Source organism: Rhea pennata, chromosome Z, assembly GCF_028389875.1.
Source record: "Rhea pennata isolate bPtePen1 chromosome Z, bPtePen1.pri, whole genome shotgun sequence".
Taxonomy (NCBI): domain Eukaryota; kingdom Metazoa; phylum Chordata; class Aves; order Rheiformes; family Rheidae; genus Rhea; species Rhea pennata.
In genome coordinates this window covers 9,175,130-9,193,181 of record NC_084702.1, presented here as the reverse complement: position 1 = coordinate 9,193,181, position 18,052 = coordinate 9,175,130, and the positions used below count along the sequence as shown (strand labels likewise).

At 46.8% G+C, this 18,052-nt stretch overlaps 1 protein-coding gene and 1 long non-coding RNA gene across 4 annotated transcripts; both read left to right on the top strand.

Annotated features, from left to right (window-relative positions):
* The first annotated feature begins 1,907 nt into the window (after positions 1 to 1,907).
* On the top strand, positions 1,908 to 8,010 carry HEMGN (hemogen). 3 transcript variants are annotated; one of them, XM_062600160.1, is made up of 4 exons: positions 1,908 to 2,251; positions 5,456 to 5,549; positions 6,105 to 6,379; positions 7,804 to 8,010. In XM_062600160.1, exons 1-4 carry the CDS (start codon positions 2,170 to 2,172, stop codon positions 7,911 to 7,913), a joined length of 561 nt encoding a protein of 186 aa, XP_062456144.1. In that variant the 5' UTR covers positions 1,908 to 2,169; the 3' UTR covers positions 7,914 to 8,010. The 3 variants fall into 3 exon arrangements, with proteins under 3 accessions (XP_062456144.1, XP_062456142.1, XP_062456143.1); XM_062600158.1 differs by lacking the exon at positions 1,908 to 2,251 and adding an exon at positions 2,450 to 3,586; XM_062600159.1 differs by lacking the exon at positions 1,908 to 2,251 and adding an exon at positions 2,467 to 3,586 and having other exon boundaries at positions 5,456 to 5,537.
* Positions 8,011 to 9,522: 1,512 nt separating this feature from the next.
* On the top strand, positions 9,523 to 14,106 carry LOC134153753 (uncharacterized). Its single transcript, XR_009961215.1, has 4 exons — positions 9,523 to 11,964; positions 12,136 to 12,376; positions 13,164 to 13,338; positions 13,712 to 14,106. It is a non-coding gene; the product is annotated as an uncharacterized LOC134153753 (long non-coding RNA).
* The last annotated feature ends 3,946 nt before the right edge of the window (positions 14,107 to 18,052 follow it).

The following is an 18,052-nucleotide window of genomic DNA, read 5'->3' as shown; positions in this document are numbered from 1 at the left end:
GACCCTGAGGGCTTTTGGACATCTCTGCTGCCAGTCTGCTTATCCTTCATGTTACCACTTTCCTCCGGGGCTCCTCCTCCCCTGTGTCCAATGCAGATTACATGGCACCTCCAGAGAGGTGGGGCAGGTTCAATAGCCCCCAAAGCTGCAGCAGGGTGGTGCCAGCAGAGCAGCAATGGGAAGGCTCTGATAGGGGAGGGTGGGCCAGGAGGGTGCATGGCACATGGAGATGTGGGGCTGCCAAGCTGTTCCCGGAGAGGGGGGTTGGTCACAAGTGGAGGGAAGGTGTGCAGTACCATTGTGTGGGGGGGTGCATCCTGCAGCGCTGTGCGATGCTGCATGGCTTGGTGGTACCCCTTCCTCAGGCAGGGCTCCTGAAAAGCTGACCTTGGGTGCACAGCTGTAGCACACTCTACCTGGGAAACGTGTGAACATGCACATGGCTGCCGGGAAGCTCACGCTGGGGCTGGTGAGCTTCGGCCCTACTGCTGAAGCAGCTACATCTGCTCAGCCTGTGGCTCAGCTCAGCTGCTCCCCCCACCCCCATGCTGTGTCTGGGAGGCAGGAGACTCCATTGCTCCAAAGCCTGGTGAGGTCTGATAAATCACTCTTGACTCAGCAGAATACTGTCATATGACACTTCAGAGCTGGTACTGCGGATGTTTACTCCATTTCAGCCATTTTTACACTGCAAATCCTGGTTAGATAGAAACCAATACAGTTGTAAAGGTTATACCTAAAAGAAAGAGTGGCTGTGCCCTCAGCCTCTTTAGAGGTGCTTAATGGGATAGATGGGCTTTAAAACCTTAATGAGCCTGTACTTGCATCTCCTGGGACCTAAATCCCTGTAAGGATTTGCCTCTTGTGTGAGAATTGCTTTAAACCCCAAAGAAGTGGTTTTACCAACCCATTGGAAGGCTTTGATGACGAAATAATGGTGATGAAATTTCAGACCCCACCATCAAGTCTCAAATAGCCTGTGCAATAAGGGGAAAAACTTCATGGCAGAGATATGCCAGTGCCGAGGATGCTAGGCTTATTTTAGAGGCTGCTTTGCTTTCTCATCCCCCTCTCCCCCCCACGGTGCCAGCAATGCAGTGTCCTCTTCTCCAGAAGAGTTCTGCAGCAGACTGGGTCAAAGCTTGGGACACCTCTGCACCTTTATTGCTGTGGATGACCCTCTCTCTGAATTTGTGCAATTTGGTTAAGCTTTCTGACTGTTACAGCTGCACACTTCACGTAAAGTTATGATTCTACTTCCCTACTACCTCTACTCCACTATAAATTTCAGCTAGGCCTGGGCCACATCCATTTCCAGTTTCTCTGCCTGAGGAACTGAGGGTGCTTGGCCAGATGTCCAGCTGCAACACCAGCCCAGTGATATCAGTAGCTCCTCAAGTGTTTCTGCCATCTCAAGGAGCTGCTCAGTGGAAAACACCCTGGGCCATGTGTACTTTAGCTCCATGCTAGTCCCCTCCGCTGCTTTCACTTCCCAAAAGCCCAGGAAGCTTTTGGTCCTTGGGACAAATAGATCTAGATCTGGTGGCTCCTGCCCCCAGACCTGCTTTCTGGTGTGGTTGTAGCTGCTGCTGCTGCAAGCTACAGCTCAGGAGCACTTGAACCTAGTGCTGAGGACAGCCCTGCTGTGAGTAAGGGGCTGGACTGGAGATGCAGGTCCCTTCCATCAGCACTGCTGGGCCCTGTGATCTGCTGGGGGGCCTACACAAAAGTCTTTTGAACAGCTTATGTCCCATTTCCCACTTCATGCAAGAAGTCTTTGAGGGCTGATAACATCTCCCTGCATCTCTGGAAAGCAACTGAGACAGTGTCGCATCCTGCCCTGCCATGCAGCCACTCTCAGTTATGAAGGAGGGCATCCGAGCTGCAGTTTAGCAGCAGCAAGTGTAAACTTCCTATGCAAAATGGAATTACTTGCTGCATAGAAGCACTAACATGTTTTGCAATCGGTACAGTAGGACCTGGGCAGACACTCGCACACCTTTGCACTGCGATAAGGAGAATATTATTACCCTGCTAGTGGCCTGGCCAGATAAGCTGTTTTGGGCGGGCAGTCTGCACTTTTTCCAAGCTCTACTTTTGCTGCACCACTAACTCCAGATGACCTTCCCAAGGAACTAAGCTCCTTTTTATTTAAAACTGCAAAGAGCAATGGAGAGTTTAGGCAAAGACCATGCTTACTCGGACCCTTCCCTGCCACCCTCTGCATCCCATGAGGAATACGCTATGCCAGGTAATGCTGAGATCACACCTAATTTGAATTTTTGAAGAGCAGAGCTAATGTTCCTTGCCACTAGTGGCTTCTAAAGAAAGGATTATTAATTTCCAGTTGATGCTTGGGGAATGGAGGAGACACATTTAACTGCAAAAAATCTGTGTTTTTTTCCATGCTGTATTTCGCAATCCCAAAGAAGAAACACCTATATAAGGCTTTTTAACTCAGATAAAATCCCTCAGCCACTGTCAATATAATCTGTAGACTGTCAATACTGTCTCATTGTTCTTTTAGCTAGAAGATTTTTTTTTCCATTTCACCTCTGTACCTTTGTGTGTTTGGCTAGATATTTTCATCATGTTGCTGACTTTAGTGCAATCTTTCCTGCCTAGTTCTGGGATGTGACAAAGCAGGAAGCTTTGGGGCAGCTGTGGGAGTGCACTCTTGGACAAGTTAGAAATGAATGAGGGGTGTTTTCTAGCCATGCAAGACCAATTTGCTCAGGATAGGTTGGGAACGAGACTGACTGCAGGAAGCTAAAAATGATTTTCCTGCTCTCAAGTCGTCTTGAAAGAGAAAGAAGGTGGGTTTTGCCTGCACAGGAATGTACAAGAGATTAAGTGGTTAGAGCCCTGCGCAAATCCTGCTGCTGTGACTTCTAGCCACCTCTTCCTAGGCAGCTTCCTGCCTTTTGCTGTGTGACTGGTGGAGTTATTTCCTGCTGGCTGTGCCCCGGCAGTCTCTGATATTGCTTTGCACTGGGGAACAGCCTCCCATTGGGAGAATATCCACCCAGCTGTATGTGGTGCAGTTCAAGTGCAGTGGATTTTGCCTCCAAGACTGACACCTTCTCGGGTCGTACTGAGGTGCCTCTGCCAGGACTGAGAAGCTCTGCCACTGTCCATGCATGTTGTGGCCTCCACATCTGTATTGTGTCCCTTCTCTTCGGACTAGTGAGACTGAAAAATTTTTGGTGAGACAAACTGTCTTCTCCTGCAAGTCTTTGCTATGCTCAGAGCAAAGAGGGCTCCTGGAACTGCTATACGAATGACAACAATAAAATAACAGAACAAACTAGAGATAACAGCACAATAGAGGATTGCTTTTGCTGTTGTTGTGGTTGTTGTTATTATTAGACAGCATCTGGAGTACTGTGACCAGATTTTGGCAACTCAGTACAAGGATGAAAGCAAACTGTGATTAGTCCAGAGCAAGACCACAAAGACTGTTGAAGGCTGGAGAACATGACATACAAGGAGATGCCTTTATACATAAAGGAAAATTTTCTCACCATGAGACTGGTGCAGGACCAGAGAGGTTATCTTCCAGATCTTCCCAACTTATCTGGACAAGGTGATCAACAACTTGATGAAATTTTTAAGTTGGATGGGCTTTGAAGAGGACATTAGAACAGACACCACCAGAGTTTCTTTCCAAGATAAATTACTCTGTGATTATTATTAATTATCACTAGTGGCTTGTGCAAAGATCTACTTTGGATAGAGTTGGATTCCTACTGCTAGTTTTGTTCTTTGCTGTGTTGGAATATAAAAAAGGCTTTTCTCATGGTTAACACAGGCAGCTAGGACACAAGAGCTCTAGTCTCATCTCAGACTTGGGAAGTCATTTCACCCTGCCAGTTATCCCAGCTGGAAAGGGAAGGACAAAATGACAATCCTGTGCTGATATGACTTAGTATTTTAGTGTGAACTGAGGCTCATCATGGAAGGAGCTGGATATGATTACATCCATAAGGAGTAGGTAGTAGTTTTGTTGCTTGTTCATTGTGTGCATTGTGTTAAACCTCTGAAAATCACTGTTGTTATGATCTCTTTGGTGCATGTGTGGGAAGATTCCCCTCTCCCTCCAGGCTCCAGAGGAGTGTTACTCCTACCGAAAAATGCCCTTTGTCTAAAGGCAATGGCCTCACACTACCTCATCCAAGCTAGGTCTTTATTATCACAGGCTGGAGTCCAAACTGACTGTATCACAAACCATAAGGCCTATTACCACATGGTCAGGAATGTTGTCTATTATAGTTCATAGTTCCAGAATATGCAGAAGAGAAGATGGTACAGGCCTCGGTGAAATTCAGGCGTTCGTTTGTCCAGTTGAAGGTGGCTGGGATGTTTCTTGCCTCAGGAAGCCACTTAGAACCCTTATTAGACAGTGAGATGGGCACAGCTTGCTTAGGCTTATGAAGGCATCTCACAAAGCTCAAGCACCTGGGCTCCTAAAGGTGCTCCTTTCTTCTAGTGGCTGCAGGCAACCTCAGTGTCTTGCCCAAATGGAAATGCCGTTGAAGCCTTCTCACATGATCCTCCTTACTGCTGCAGACTAGCATGGGGCTGCTTGTATTGTCACTGCGGCCAGTCTCCTCACTACCACCATATCCCCATCTCTGGATCACCAGACTCTGCAGGAGATGAATCAGCCTAACATGCAGGAGTACGCACAGAAGGGAAATTCTGTGTCCTTTGGATTAACTCTCTGCCTCACAGACTTGTTTCCATGTGGCAGAATTGGCCCCTCTGCAGGGCTTTCACAGGAGACTCACAGGAAAGGGTACCAGTCCTGCTTGATGGCTATTTTCCAGTGGACGTGACCCCATCAGAGGTGGTAGTGAAATAGTTTGACAGTCACAGACATTCTCCCATGTACCAGTAAAGGCAGGAAAATATATTAGTATCTCAAATGCCTCACGGCAGGACCAGCTGACCAAGCATATGAACAGTTCTTCTCAATTTGTTGGCCTTTGCTCTATCTAGACAAGCCTCCTGACTACATCAGTGGCCAGTAGCAGCCACCTGGAGAAGAGTGGATGGGACAAACACAAAGAACTATCTTGAGGCCTGCAGTGATGGGTGGCTGAGGGATTTCATGGTGTCTTCATGCCTCCTCTGCCCCAGGTCTGAACAGTGATGAGCTCCTGACAGGTTGGGGAAGAGACACCCAAAGGCTGCCGCAGTAGGAGGAAAATGACCACTAGTAATTTAGGGTAACTTAGAGCAGAGGTGCCTGGGAACTTTGCATGGAGTGTCATTTGCTCCTACCTGCTGGTGCTGCTCTGCAAGTGCAGTTCCCCAAACTGTTTTTTACCAAGACCTGCTTCATGACAAAAAGAACCCAGAACTGGTCACCTGAATCAGGGCTGTGTCACCAGGCAGGGAGGGATTGTTTCTTGGCCAGGATGTCATGCTAGCGCTTACTTTGTTCTTGTAGATGTCATCATCACACGCCGCTTGAGAGACCGGGAGTTGCTCCGGAAAAGAAAAGCTGAAGCCCAGGAGAAAGATTCAATTCAGTGGGTTCTGGGGTAAATTTTACTTAAACCATGGAGTCATTTTATTCTGCACTTAACCTGTGCCCAAGCATGGCAGCCCAGCAGCTCTGTGCTCGTGCAGCAACAGAGAGCTAGAAGAGTTTCCCTTGAAATAGCTCTGCCTCTTGTTCCCTGGGATCTAGGTGGGTGCCGGAAAATATCTTCTGCCTGCCCAAGCTAACAGTAGCTCCTGTTTTGCATCACTTGTGCACATGCCCACACCAGGGCGTGCGGTAGACTGTGGGCAACAGGGCAGTAGGCTCATGGGGAACAGGGCTTAGCTATGCCTTGTACATCTCCTGAAAGGACAGGTCCCTGCTCAAGCAGATAGCCTGTTGCTAGAGCTGGGATCAAGAGGTTGAGGAATTTCATGTAGTTTTTTAAAAATGCAAAAGTGTAATTTCTCTGGGGAAAATGGGTGAGGCTCACAGCTTGGGGCCTGGCAAAGCTGTCCCTGGGCAGGAGGGTCTGGGATCCTCAGCAAGGAATCCAACCCCAGATGAACTCTGCTCTGTGTCCAATTCCTTGCCTGTATGAATGTCCTGGCAGGGAGCAGGAGAAGAGCAAACGGCAAAAGAGGAGCAGAGGAGCAGGGAGAGGACGAGGCCGCCAGTCAGTTACAGAGCCCAAAACGGAGCCCAACCCGGAGCCAGATCATCAGCCTGAAGTGCTGGAGGAAAATGAGCAGGCACCAGCTGAGCTGGCAGCACCTGCACCAGCGTGTCAAGCCCCACCAATGATGCTGACCTCTCAGGAGCTCTTTGGTGAGACCTCTCCAGGAGCTGTGGAAGGGAAGCTAGCAGACGGGAGTCAGCTTCCAGTGGGTGAGCTACCAGAAAGGGACTGGCATCACACAGGTGGTGGGCAAGGCCCTGTAGGGTGGGTGTCCAGGGACTGCAGTGACACATTTCCAGGTCTTTTAGCACCAAGCATGACAAGTTTTCAACCTTGCAGCCAACTCTTTGGCAGCATGAGGGGCCAGGTGTCTACCCCTCAAACATGACCTGGGTAGCTGTGAGGAGGTCGGTGGAGTGAGGAGGTAGATGCTGGTCTCCAAGTTGTGGAGAGTTATCAAAGCCCACTTCTGTCAGCAGGTCATTAACATGGAGCCTGTGATCTCTGAACAGGTCCTTGTCCCAAAGTCATCTCTGTGGGCCTTTTCACACTGGGAACTTGTGGCTGTGCCCTAATGTACCTTCATAGGAGAAAGGTTCAAAGACTCTTTTTCGCAAAAACAACTGGTTCACTCAGAAGTTTCTGCCCCGGGTCCTCTGCTACCTGAAACAAAAGCAATTAGAAACTGGGTGTCAGGTTTAGCCAGGCTTGGTGGTTGGTCGCTGTGCTCATCAATTCCCTGGAAAGAGCCAGGTCAGGGTGAAAAGTGAATGTGGTCTCTAGAGACTCTTGGTCAGGGAGTTCCAAAGTGTAAATGTTCTCCAGTACAATCTACTGATCTGATCCCAATGTTGTGGGAAGGGAAAGGTAGGAGCTGGGGCAAGGAGTGCATGTTTGCTGGGAGCTACCCTCTTTGGGACCTGTTTGAGCAAGGGACCTAAACCCGTCTGAACATCAAATTGCCATCTGGGCTCAGTAAATATATTCATCATGAGCACTGCTTGGGCCAGTAAGACTTCTTCTCAGATCTGGCTTGAGAAGACATTTTTTTTCTGGATTGAAAGACCAAAGATTGAAAGTGCAAACTAGGCATACGAATTGCTTCCAAACTAGGAAAACCTGGGATCTGTATTTCAGTAGAGGTAAGCATCCTTCAATCCCAAAGCTTTAATGAGCAGTGAGCCAGGGAGCCTTGGGAACACTCTGCATTTCCAGTACATGTTGCTGGGGAGGGAAGGAGAGGCCTTTTGCTATGAGACTTCTAACAGGTTTGTGCCATGGAAAACAACCATTCTGCAACTTGGGACCAGATGCTAATGGGGCCGTGTCACATCACATGAATCTAGCTCCCAAGCCCTGAAATCTTGAAAATGACAAACATCAGGGCTGCAAATAAATGCAGTCTTGCATTTATTTGTCTTCTGCCTCTGAACTCATTGGGATTTACTCCCTCCAACTCTCCTTAGCAACCCAGGGGACTGGCATGTCATTTAAAAAACAGTAAAGCTGCCAGAAACCATTTCATGTATCATACAGGATTTCAGCCACCAGGGCTTTAGTTCAGCATGTCATTGAGGGATAAAGGATAAGAGCCATCTGATACATCATGACCTGTCTCTTAAATGCTTTGCAGGTGAAGAGGCAGTCCTGAAACCAGCCGACGCAGAAATACCAGAGGCTTTGAATATTCCTCTGGAAAATGACAACGAGGATAATGAATACTACACGCCAGTTCTATTTTAATTTTTTGTTTTGTCTTTTGTCTGATAAACTCAAGCACTGTAGAGTGATTTAGATCAGCTATTTCCATATGAGTAATAAAACCCAACTATCCTGACAAGTTCCCTTCCTATACCGCCTTTAGGCCACGATAGGGAAAATACTGTCACTTTAGCAAAGGCAGTCATTTTGGAGTTGCCCATAGAGGATGGCTCATGTATCCCCTGCCCTCTCTGCTATTATGTCTCACCTGAAAGGTCATCCTGTAGAAGTCTGAATGGTGCCCTACTGGTTTGCAGTTTAGAGGTTCAGCTTAAGTTTACAGACCAGTGTTTATCCAGGTTTCTAAAAAGCAGATTTGATTTGCCCGGCAGAAATGCAAGTCATGTTGCAAAGTTAAACCTCACTATTACTTTTAGGTGGCTGGAATTCTGTGGCTTCTGCATGGTGAACCCTACAGCCCTTTCTCGTCATCTTCAGTCTGAAGGTCTTCCTTACAGTCAGTTTGCCTTTCTGGTACACTGTTCACTTTCCTAAAGGCTGGAAATTGCTTTGTTTTCATCATCTGAGTAAATTCATTCCAACCCTGCTGAGCTTCATTAGGCAAGAGAAAGATGGTTGCAAACAGCTGTGTGAGATAGATTAAAAATAGTCTAAACCATGTACTTTTGTTAGGAAAAAGCCATTTGGGACAAGGACAGGAAGCCCCTCTGCATAGCTGTTGCATACTTGGCTCCCCAGCTAGCCTTCAGGACAGGATTTCAAACACATGGATGCCTCATGGAGAGAGACTGTGTCATTTACCCAGACTTTTTCATGAAGTAATGACAGAAAGTGACTTCCTTTCTCTTTTCACACATTTTGGGTCTTGTGGTCTTCTCCTCTGTGCATATGTGGGTGGCTTTTCTAGGTTCCTATAATGTCATGACACAGATGGTCTTCTTCATCTTGGGGTGGGATAGGGCCTTCTGTTGCCATTGTCTGACTTAGTGAATACACTGGCCAGTCTCCCAGAGCACATGGCTGACCAGTCGTGAGGTCACTCTTGATTTTAGGGATTTATGGATTTTTATAGCTGAATAATCAGTAAGATATACTGGGATGTCCCTGCCACTGGCCCAGAGCTATGAGTGCTCCACATATACCTGTGTGTTATGGCTTCACCTGCTTTGACCCCTGGGACTTAGCATGAGAGACTATCACATGCTTGTACTTTGTACAGCATCCTTTCAACCTTTTGACATCCAATTTGACCTCTGCTGTTGCAATGTCAGAAGTGCTAAAGCACCTTGCAGTTGTCAAAGCAAAAAGCTTCCACTAGCCCTGTAAGTAAACAAGTACAGCACATTCCCTATGGGCAGCTACTTTTGGGATGAGTTCCCCATTCAAGTATCTTGGCATCATTTTGATCTCTGTAATAGATGGTCCTAGATTTCCCAGCTAACATAAAATTATGTTATCCCCTTGAGTGCCTGATATCGATGAGAGCAGCACAAAATCTCTTGTTTTCTTCCATAAACTACTTAAACCTTTTCTTGTAGTTACTCATAACCCCAAATACTTAAGACACAACCCAAGAGACTTGTGGAAGCTCTGTAGCATGGGGACATTTCCTCGGGAGGAAAGTGACATTTCCAGCTCAGTTAGATATGGATGCAGGAGAGCAGGTCACAAGAAGCTGGAGGTACAGGGCTTCCAGCAGTAAATGGTGCACTATAGCATTCACCAGTCCACATAGGAGGGAAGCTGCTGCAGAGCAACGGCTGTTGGCTGATCAAAATCAGTGAAGGTTTTCAGGCTCTCTGTGGCCAGGATAGGGAGGATGCTGCACTCAGTCCAAAGCAGTGAGAGAAGGCAGGTTGGTGCACAAACTATGCTGCACTGGCCAGAAGGGGAGCTAGGAGGAGAAAGCTGTGTTATGGTTCAGTGCCTTTACAAACCCTGTACTGGGATTCTCCAGCAAGTGTAGCTGTCCACTTTGTGGTGTGAGGAGGTCAAACTGCGGGAGCTGCTATTGTCAGGGAGACCCCACAGAGGCAGAGGAACAGCCCATGAGACCTTTCTGCCTCACCAATTCCCATCGCTGTGAGGCTTAAGACTCATCTCATTGCCTTCATCAATCAAGAAGCACACAAAATATCCATGCCTTCCCCCTTTCCAGTGCTGTCCAAGCGGAACTGGAAGTGGTGGTGAAGGCTTAGCACAAGATTTCTGTGAACAGGAGGTCACATTAGCTGCCCACTCACAGAGAAGATCCCATCTGGGATCCTAGGGTCCAGGTCCAGGACCTCCTCCCCGCCTTTGGAGGAGGGCTGAAGGGAGTATCAGATGCAATGAAGTGCACCCCCTTCCTGGTAGCCTCCACCTCCCACCACTGCTCCTGCGGTTGTGCAAGGGGAAACAGTGTCAGACAGGTGAGGCCAACTTCCTACTGAAGCCCCACTGCCCTCAGCCACCTGAGTGGAAGGTGAGGGCCAGCCAACCCAGGAATGGCACTGAGTTTTGGGAGCCTCTATCAGGCCTCTTGTTTGCGGTAGTCCTCTGGACTTGGCTGTGCTCACAGCCTTTATCGACTCCACACAAGCTACCTACAGCCTGGCCATCAACACCACCATGAGCCAGTTACCCTAGGTTAAGGGTCATCTGTTTCCACCTCCTTTGCCTGTGAGAGGTCTCATATGTCTGTGGCACTCAAGGGAACTGAAGGACAGTGCTGCATATGGCCACTCTGAACCGTCTTGGCTTCTGTGGACTCTTCTGGTTGCCTGGGGAGAAGAAGAAAAACTGAAGCACGGTGCACACACACGCTCACGTCGCACTGATAGGTCTGGGGAGCTCTCCGTGGGAACAGTCTCAAGAGAACCAGAACAGCCATAAAAAGCACCTCTTCCTGCTGGGGAGGTGCCTTCAGTGGATAAGGAGTCCTGGAGCTACCCAGGCTACAGCACTCTTCTTGTTAAGGCTGCTCCCACTCTAACTGCTTTCTTCAGCGGCCTGTAAGGAAAGCGTCAAGCAACAAATCTTATCGCAGAATAACCGAGAGAAAGATAACACTTCCCTTATCAGCACTTTTACTCACAACCAGTGTTTCTTCCTCTGACAAGCAGAGAGAGGCCAGAGCTCCTTGCTTGTAGAGAATATATCCAGGTTCAAGTGAAAGGTAGGATACATAGGGATCCATGTGCACCTCTGAGAGTGGTCCTGCTGTCTGAATGGAGCTGAGGATCAGCTGGGGGAGCTACTGTATCTTGGGGAGAGAGGTTATCATTTTGCTGACACAATGCAGGAGTCTATTCCTTCCTTTCCTCCCTCATCCTGACACGAGACAGGAGCTGTGGCTTCCCTTTACCTAGTGCCATTAACAAAGCATGTGGTGGGTGCAGACAGACAGCTTTTGAGCGATGAGGCCAACATAGGGTGCCGGGTCAATGCCCAACATGATGCTTTCCTCTCTGCTGCGCTTTATCATTGATAGGGCTTGGTGAGGCTCTTCCAGTATGTCCCTTACTGCTATGTAGATCAAGAGCCATGTAAACTAAGAGCCATATAGACTAACATGGGCACACTGTGACATGAAGGGCAAATGGGTCAAATAGGTTTGACCACTGTGATCGTCTCCTTCTTGGTGAGATTCAGCTTAGTGTTTGCTAAAGCCAACAGGACCATGCTGTTCACACTGCTGTGAACTTCACTCTGGGCCACATGTCCTTTGCCAATGTCTTACAAAGCTTGGGAAGCCTTTCCAGACACCTAAGGGATGAAGGCCATGCATGATATCTGAGGAGAGGAAAGATGATATTGTATCCAGGAGGACTAGATTCTCCTCTGCCCATTGTCCCTGACCTTTCCATACCCTTCTAGGAAACCTATGGGAGATAAAAAGAAATGGTCTATTGGGCCATTTCTAACCAAGATCTAAGCAAGCTTCCAGGGACTGCAGAGACTGTCAAGGCAAAGGAAGTCCTGAACCAGATATACTTCCTTATTCTGGAACACTTGTCCCAACCGACGAGCTGCTCAGCCACCAGACTTAGAGAGACAAGAAACTGCAAATCTCCCAGGACAAAGGCTGGAGGTAAGATCTCTCTGAGATATTTCAAACTCACCTCACACCATTTTTCCATCTTAAAGCCAGGCCTCCACTGACTAAGGAAACCTACCTTTTTAGGAAAATTAAAGGAAACTTGCACACCTAAATGATCTCTGAAAGTCATTTCTAACATAAATGATTGTCATTCTTCTCCAGAAGACAGACTTGAAGGAACTTGAAGCTCTTCTGTGGCAGAGAAGGAAGGGCCAGATACTGTTTCATAATCCCTGGAAAGATGTGTTGAAGAAACCTCCTCTGGCAAGGACAGCCCCAGGAGAAGGTGCAGTATAACAGCTCAGAGGAGGATGGAGAAAATCCCTTGGCAACAAGGACTGCAGGAGAAAAAAAAAACACTGTAAAAACAACCACAAGTGTGCATCCAGCGGAAAAAAAAATGGTATGCAGCTCCTAGGAAATTTCTGAAGAACAGATAATACTTGTGACCCCCAAACCCATAGTCCTCAGGCAGGTCAGGGCTAAGCAGACACACAGCACAGGATGAGGGACACATGGGGGCTTTGAGCTCAAACAGGGAGGTGCAGGTTAGTCTGCATTTCACATCACATTTTGGGCTCAGGGTCATAATGTCTTTTAGAATTCTATCTGCAATGTCTCCATAGGTCCATTTGAATCTAGGCTTACGGAATTAAATTAATTGACAGATATCAGATGGATTTAAAAATAAGATTGTAAAAACTTTGAATTAGCTGTCAGCCTTTCCTCTTTGCTATCACAATAATCATTGACAGAGATTTATAGTCCAGCTCTTTAACAGATTCCTCTTTGGTAGCTTATGTAGATAAGCAAGATTGTCCCCTTCATGCTTGACCTTATGAGTCATTTGATGCTGCTTGTTTCCAAAGACAGTTGCAAAGTGTACTCTTCTATCCATTTCAAATCAGGCTTAGCTTGGCAATGAGTAACTAGAAGAGGAAGACTAGAAAGAGAGAGGATTACTGTTTGATGGATCTTGGAATTTCCTTTTCATTTGATGTCCTCTTTGCTAAGTCAAACAGTCAGGTGCCTGCATGTAAATAAGGACACATTATTTTAATTATCATGAAGCTACAGAATTCTTAGCAAGTGGCATGAATCCCTGCAACAGGAACAAAGGTCCTGGGCTTTGCACTGAACAGTGCAAGTGAGTCTTTTACTCCATTTTATTTTTAAAATCTATTCTTCAGCATGCTTTTCCATGGGAGATGGAATGATCTAAACTTCATCACTCATCACCAATACGTGAATCTGTAGCTTTCCAAGGTATTCTTTCCCTACCAAATGAGACCAGCGGAGTGCACCAGTGAAGAAGCAAGTTCATCTTGCCAGGGAATTGCCACACTAGTGTCGGGCCACACCAGTGTAAGTATGACCTGGACTGGGGGATGAAAGTTTCTGGAGGGCCACTCCCACCTAATGTCAATGTCTCTTCTAGTGGAGTGTCTCTTCTCTTGCACTGATGGTGCAAGCTTTTATGAGCAGAGAGTTCACTGTTTGCTGTGGTCTGACTGTATGTTGTTAAGAAAGGGGAAGTTTTGCTTCATGCTGGGGAGGAGGAAAGATTTTTTACAGAATTTGTTGATAAACCATAAGACTGCTTGTGGGAAAAGCCATATCTAGTCCAGGCTCCCAGTTACTGCAGGACTGTTGCCGGCTCTAGATCAGCTGAGCCTTGCAAACTTCCTGACTATCTTAATGGCCTCCACTAAACTCTTGCATGTGAATACCTTTCTAGTACCGAGTTGCCCAAACTGGATCCAGCATTCCAGGTGTGGGCTCATCAACAGCAAGCAAGGGGAAGAGCCACTTCCTTCAACCCACAGACTAAGTCAATCCATCTGGATGGATTTATGACTTTGAGATGGATTCTACCTACAGTTCTCTGGGACTACTTGCAGTTTTCACCTGAGAGGTAGAGTAATTGCAGAACAAGGAAAATGGGACACAACTGGTGTGGTAGAGTGTGGTCTGAGCTTTCTAGCCTTAGTAATGAACTCTTCTTCACATCCTCTTCTGTACTTATCATCTTCCAAGTAATTTTAAAAAGTGGTTCAAAAGTATAGAATTACATGCCTCTGGAAATTACCACTTGTCTTTTGAAACTTAATTGCAGAGTGAAAATAAAATTCTAGTGCTGTGTTTTTATAGCTACACATTAGTTCTTAAGCAAGGATTAGCCACGTATTTTCAGGTGCTCAAAGCAGTAACTTAGCATTTCTAGGGGAAATGACTAGAACAATGACTTGGAGCCTGAGCAAATGATCCCACTAAATTTCTTTTCATGTGCAGTCTCAGTGGCTCCGCATATAGGTAATGGCATGCAAGCCCCAGGATAAAACCAACACATGCGTGAAAACATCAGCTTGTGTTAAGTGAGCACTTACAGCCATATAAAACCCTGGAGGCTATTATACTTGGACTATCATATACACACAGTCAGCAATGTCAGAAGAACATCAACACTATGATAAAGTCGGCCCCTTCCTCAAAGGTCTGGAAAAGCTAAATTTGAGGCTGCTGTGGCCACTGTCATCTCTGACATGAGCCGGCAGTGCTCCCTGGTGGCAATCCAGCCTAAACACACACTGGGCTGCAGCAGCTGGCATGCAGAAACCAGTCCAGGAAAATGATCATTTCTCTAGCTTGGAGCACAGAAGTCAGAACTGAGTGGAGGAGACCCCGAACAAGACCCTGGCCAGGGAGTCAGCAGCAGTCACCCATTTTCTAGGAGTTATGGCGGAAGCAAAGGCAGACCTCTGTAAGGTGCACACAGAAATTTCAGCTGTATGCTGGGAGACCGGTGCAGCCCTGGGACACGGCCCCTGGAGATGGCATATCTCCATCCTCAGCAGGTTTCACGGCTCAGACAAAGCCACAGATGCCCTCGCCTAGTGTTGGGGATAGCCCTGATGAGTGCTGGAGACCTCTGTGTGTTCCTGCCGTGGGGACCCTAGGGTCATTGGAGCCCATGGTCATAAGGTCTCCCTCCCAAAGTGAAGGCACTGTGGCTATAGGCCTCCAGTCATCCCATAGTAGAGCTGTGCATAGGAGATGTACTGTGCAGTCTGAGAGATGCACTTTCATCTGCGGAAGTGAACAGCAACATCCAGGTCCCACGCAAATTAATAGGTGTTCTGCCACTGACTGCAGGGAGAATAAGATTTTTCTCGAGGTGCTCAAGAATGCAAACTTCGTGACTGTTAAGTCAGACCAGAGTATGAAGTAGCTTGTGGTATCTTGCTCAATTTGTCAACAGCAAGGATAGAGTGGCTGCTAAAGAGAGAAAGCATCTCATTTTTATGATTTTTTTGGTCTACTGGAGCTTCAAAGGTGACAATTTTGTTAATAAGAGCATTAATTGTTTCATTGCTGGTAATTATGATAAATTGCAGTCTAGCTCTGACTGCAGCAGAGAGGTAGTATATCTTACACAAATAGGTAAGCTTGAAACTGTTTGTCCTGACTGCTTCAAACAGGACTTTCTCTTGTCTGCTCTCCAGAAGGGAAGAGGAGGAGAAAACCTCTGTGAAGACACAATGCAAAAGGGGTGACTTGTATCAAATCAAGGAGGAACATTGTTGTCTGAAATATGCCCTTTTTTTTTAATGAATATTCCCTGCAGAAAGCTCCCAAGCCAAAGTCTTGCTCTACTGCTTCCATGAGTAAAGCCACTGACACCAACAACAATACTCCAGCCATGGCCTTTCATGCCATGACGGAGAGGGGGATCACTCACCAGACAGCTACGGCTGAGCGAGTCGTTTTGGCTCTTGTCTGGAGAATAGAGCCACCGTGTGAGGTCAGGGTTCACACAAAACCATGTGAGGACATCTGCAGGGAGCAGGATTTTCATGGACCACCCAGCCAGCTTTCTTTTCACCCAGCCAAACTGCATCCCCCTAGATTGACAGGTGGGTAACAGCACAGTGCCACAGCCTCAGACCTCCTTGAGGTGCTGTGTGCGTGGCAAAGCACCAGAGCTTGGAACTTCTTTCAATTGCATTTTTATTGTTTTCAGGGTAATTATTCCAGTCAATCTCAAATGCATTTGTTATGAAGTATTCTTTTTTCAAGTGCAAAATTCAGATCCTCCTGTACCGTTGACTGTACTCAAGCAAATCATTTACATTAGCTGTAGTTTATTTACTGAAAGAAAAGGCAGATCTCCTTACTGTGTGCTTAAACTGGAGCAATCAGTAGCTGAGGCAAGTCTTTCCAGGCCAAGGTGTATCTCGCCTCCCTTCCTGCTTCCCATGGTCTTCTTAGGGGTGTGGTGATCCCACACTGCCCATGTTTGAAGGGTGTGTGACCTCTCATGTGGGGAGCAGCCACGTATGGGGCAGCCACATACTGGACTTTGTTCAGATTTATCCTATTCATATTTCTTTTTTTTTTTAGCTAAAGAAATACTTAGTTGCCTTTTGGTCAGCAGAAGAAAACATTGTGAGAGTCATGGTGCAGAGATTTCTACTCCCCCGCCTTGAGTCTTCATCCTCCACCCCTGTCCCACAGCAGGGACTCAATGTTGATGTCAGTGAACACAAACTCAGTAGCGGATATGGGGCTGTATCCATCTCATCTTCACCCCTAGGACTTGCCTGCTGAGAGGGTAGGAGGTGAGGCCACTGTAGACTGAGAACCCAGAGACACAGCAAAAAGGAGAAAAAACTCTATCAAGATGAGTCAAAACTCATCTCAAGAGACACTCCTTTCACAACCCAGCAGCATGGGGTCTCTTGTTCGTGCAGGTAGATAGGACCTGGTCTTAAATGTGGCCTGTAAATACATTTTTTGCCCTCACTACTTAGAGGGCATGGCTTTGTATTGACCTGATAGTGTAGAGTATCTGGACTTGCCTAGTTTTGCCTTTGCCTGAGATGATTTTAGCTTGTTTGGCTGCAGAAGAAATCATCTAGTAGTCAAGCAACCAGCAAAACAAGTAGTTATTTTGTGTGGCTTGAACCATCTGTAATCCCAGAACAAATGAGATGTGTCAGAGTGCAGGCACAGGGTGATACCAAAGGTCCCAGACTATCAACTCAAATCATAGTGGTCAGTCACTGATGATGGCAGAAGTGCAAATTCATGTTATTCAAGTAACGGCAATTTTAGAGATAACAAGGAAAGCGGGGGGAAAAAAAAAGAATCGGTGAACCAATAGGGAGTATGATTATACAGGCAGACTATCTTAATAAAACATACAGCTATAAACTCAAGTGAAGCACTGAAGTCTGAGAAGAAATCGTCAGCATTAACAGTATCTGCATTCTGATGAAGAAGAAACCTCCAATAGGAATATCGTGATCCGCCTGTTGGAGACATCAGGACGCTGGCCACCTGTTGTAACCCCCTCTGCCCCCCAACACACACATGCGCACGTGTACACACACACACACACACACACACACACACACACACACACACACACTGCAGCAGTCAGCCTCAGGACCCAGGAGGACATAGGACGGGTGAACATAACACCAGAAAGCACAGGTAGATATTAGGAAGATAGTTTTGGGGGCGATAAAAAATTCAACTATATTGCAAAGGTTTTCCTGCATTAATCTAACTATGAATAGAGGTTATTGCAACAAGACTAATAATTGGGAATATTAAATATTTTTACATTTTTTTTGCATAAAGTAACAGTAAATCCTTCATTTCATGTATAGGATCCCTCTTTTTGTCCATACAAGATTCTGAATGTTACAAAAGTAAGGGTAGAAGAGAATTGCTACAGAGAGAATTAATTTACGCTGGTGTGTTTCCCTCTGTGTGTCCCGCTGGCTGCTATTTAAACAACCTGACCAGGCTACAAGCTGCAGTAGGACTCAAGCAAGCGGAAATATCCAGAGAGCCAAGATTCCTTCTCTTCTGCAGTCCAACACAGAGCTGGATATAGCCCATTTTTGGAAAGCTCATAGCTAAATAACATGCCACTTCACCATGTCTCTGGGGATCCCCTGCGTGCTCTGAGCACAAGGCCAGAACTTGCCCAGCTCAGCTGTATCTCTGCTAGGGAACTTGCTGATGCAATCATCCCCACAGAGATATCAGCGCAGCATAAGCCTCCTAA

What these genes read in the sequence shown, in the direction of transcription:
- HEMGN (XM_062600158.1), top strand. Translation starts at nt 3,478, where the DNA reads ATGACATACAAGGAGATGCCTTTATACATAAAGGAAAATTTTCTCACC. An exon ending in TCCCAACTTATCTGGACAAG is followed by an intron (nt 3,587 to 5,455) that starts GTGATCAACAAC and finishes TTGTTCTTGTAG; the next exon opens with ATGTCATCATCACACGCCGC. An exon ending in TCAATTCAGTGGGTTCTGGG is followed by an intron (nt 5,550 to 6,104) that starts GTAAATTTTACT and finishes ATGTCCTGGCAG; the next exon opens with GGAGCAGGAGAAGAGCAAAC.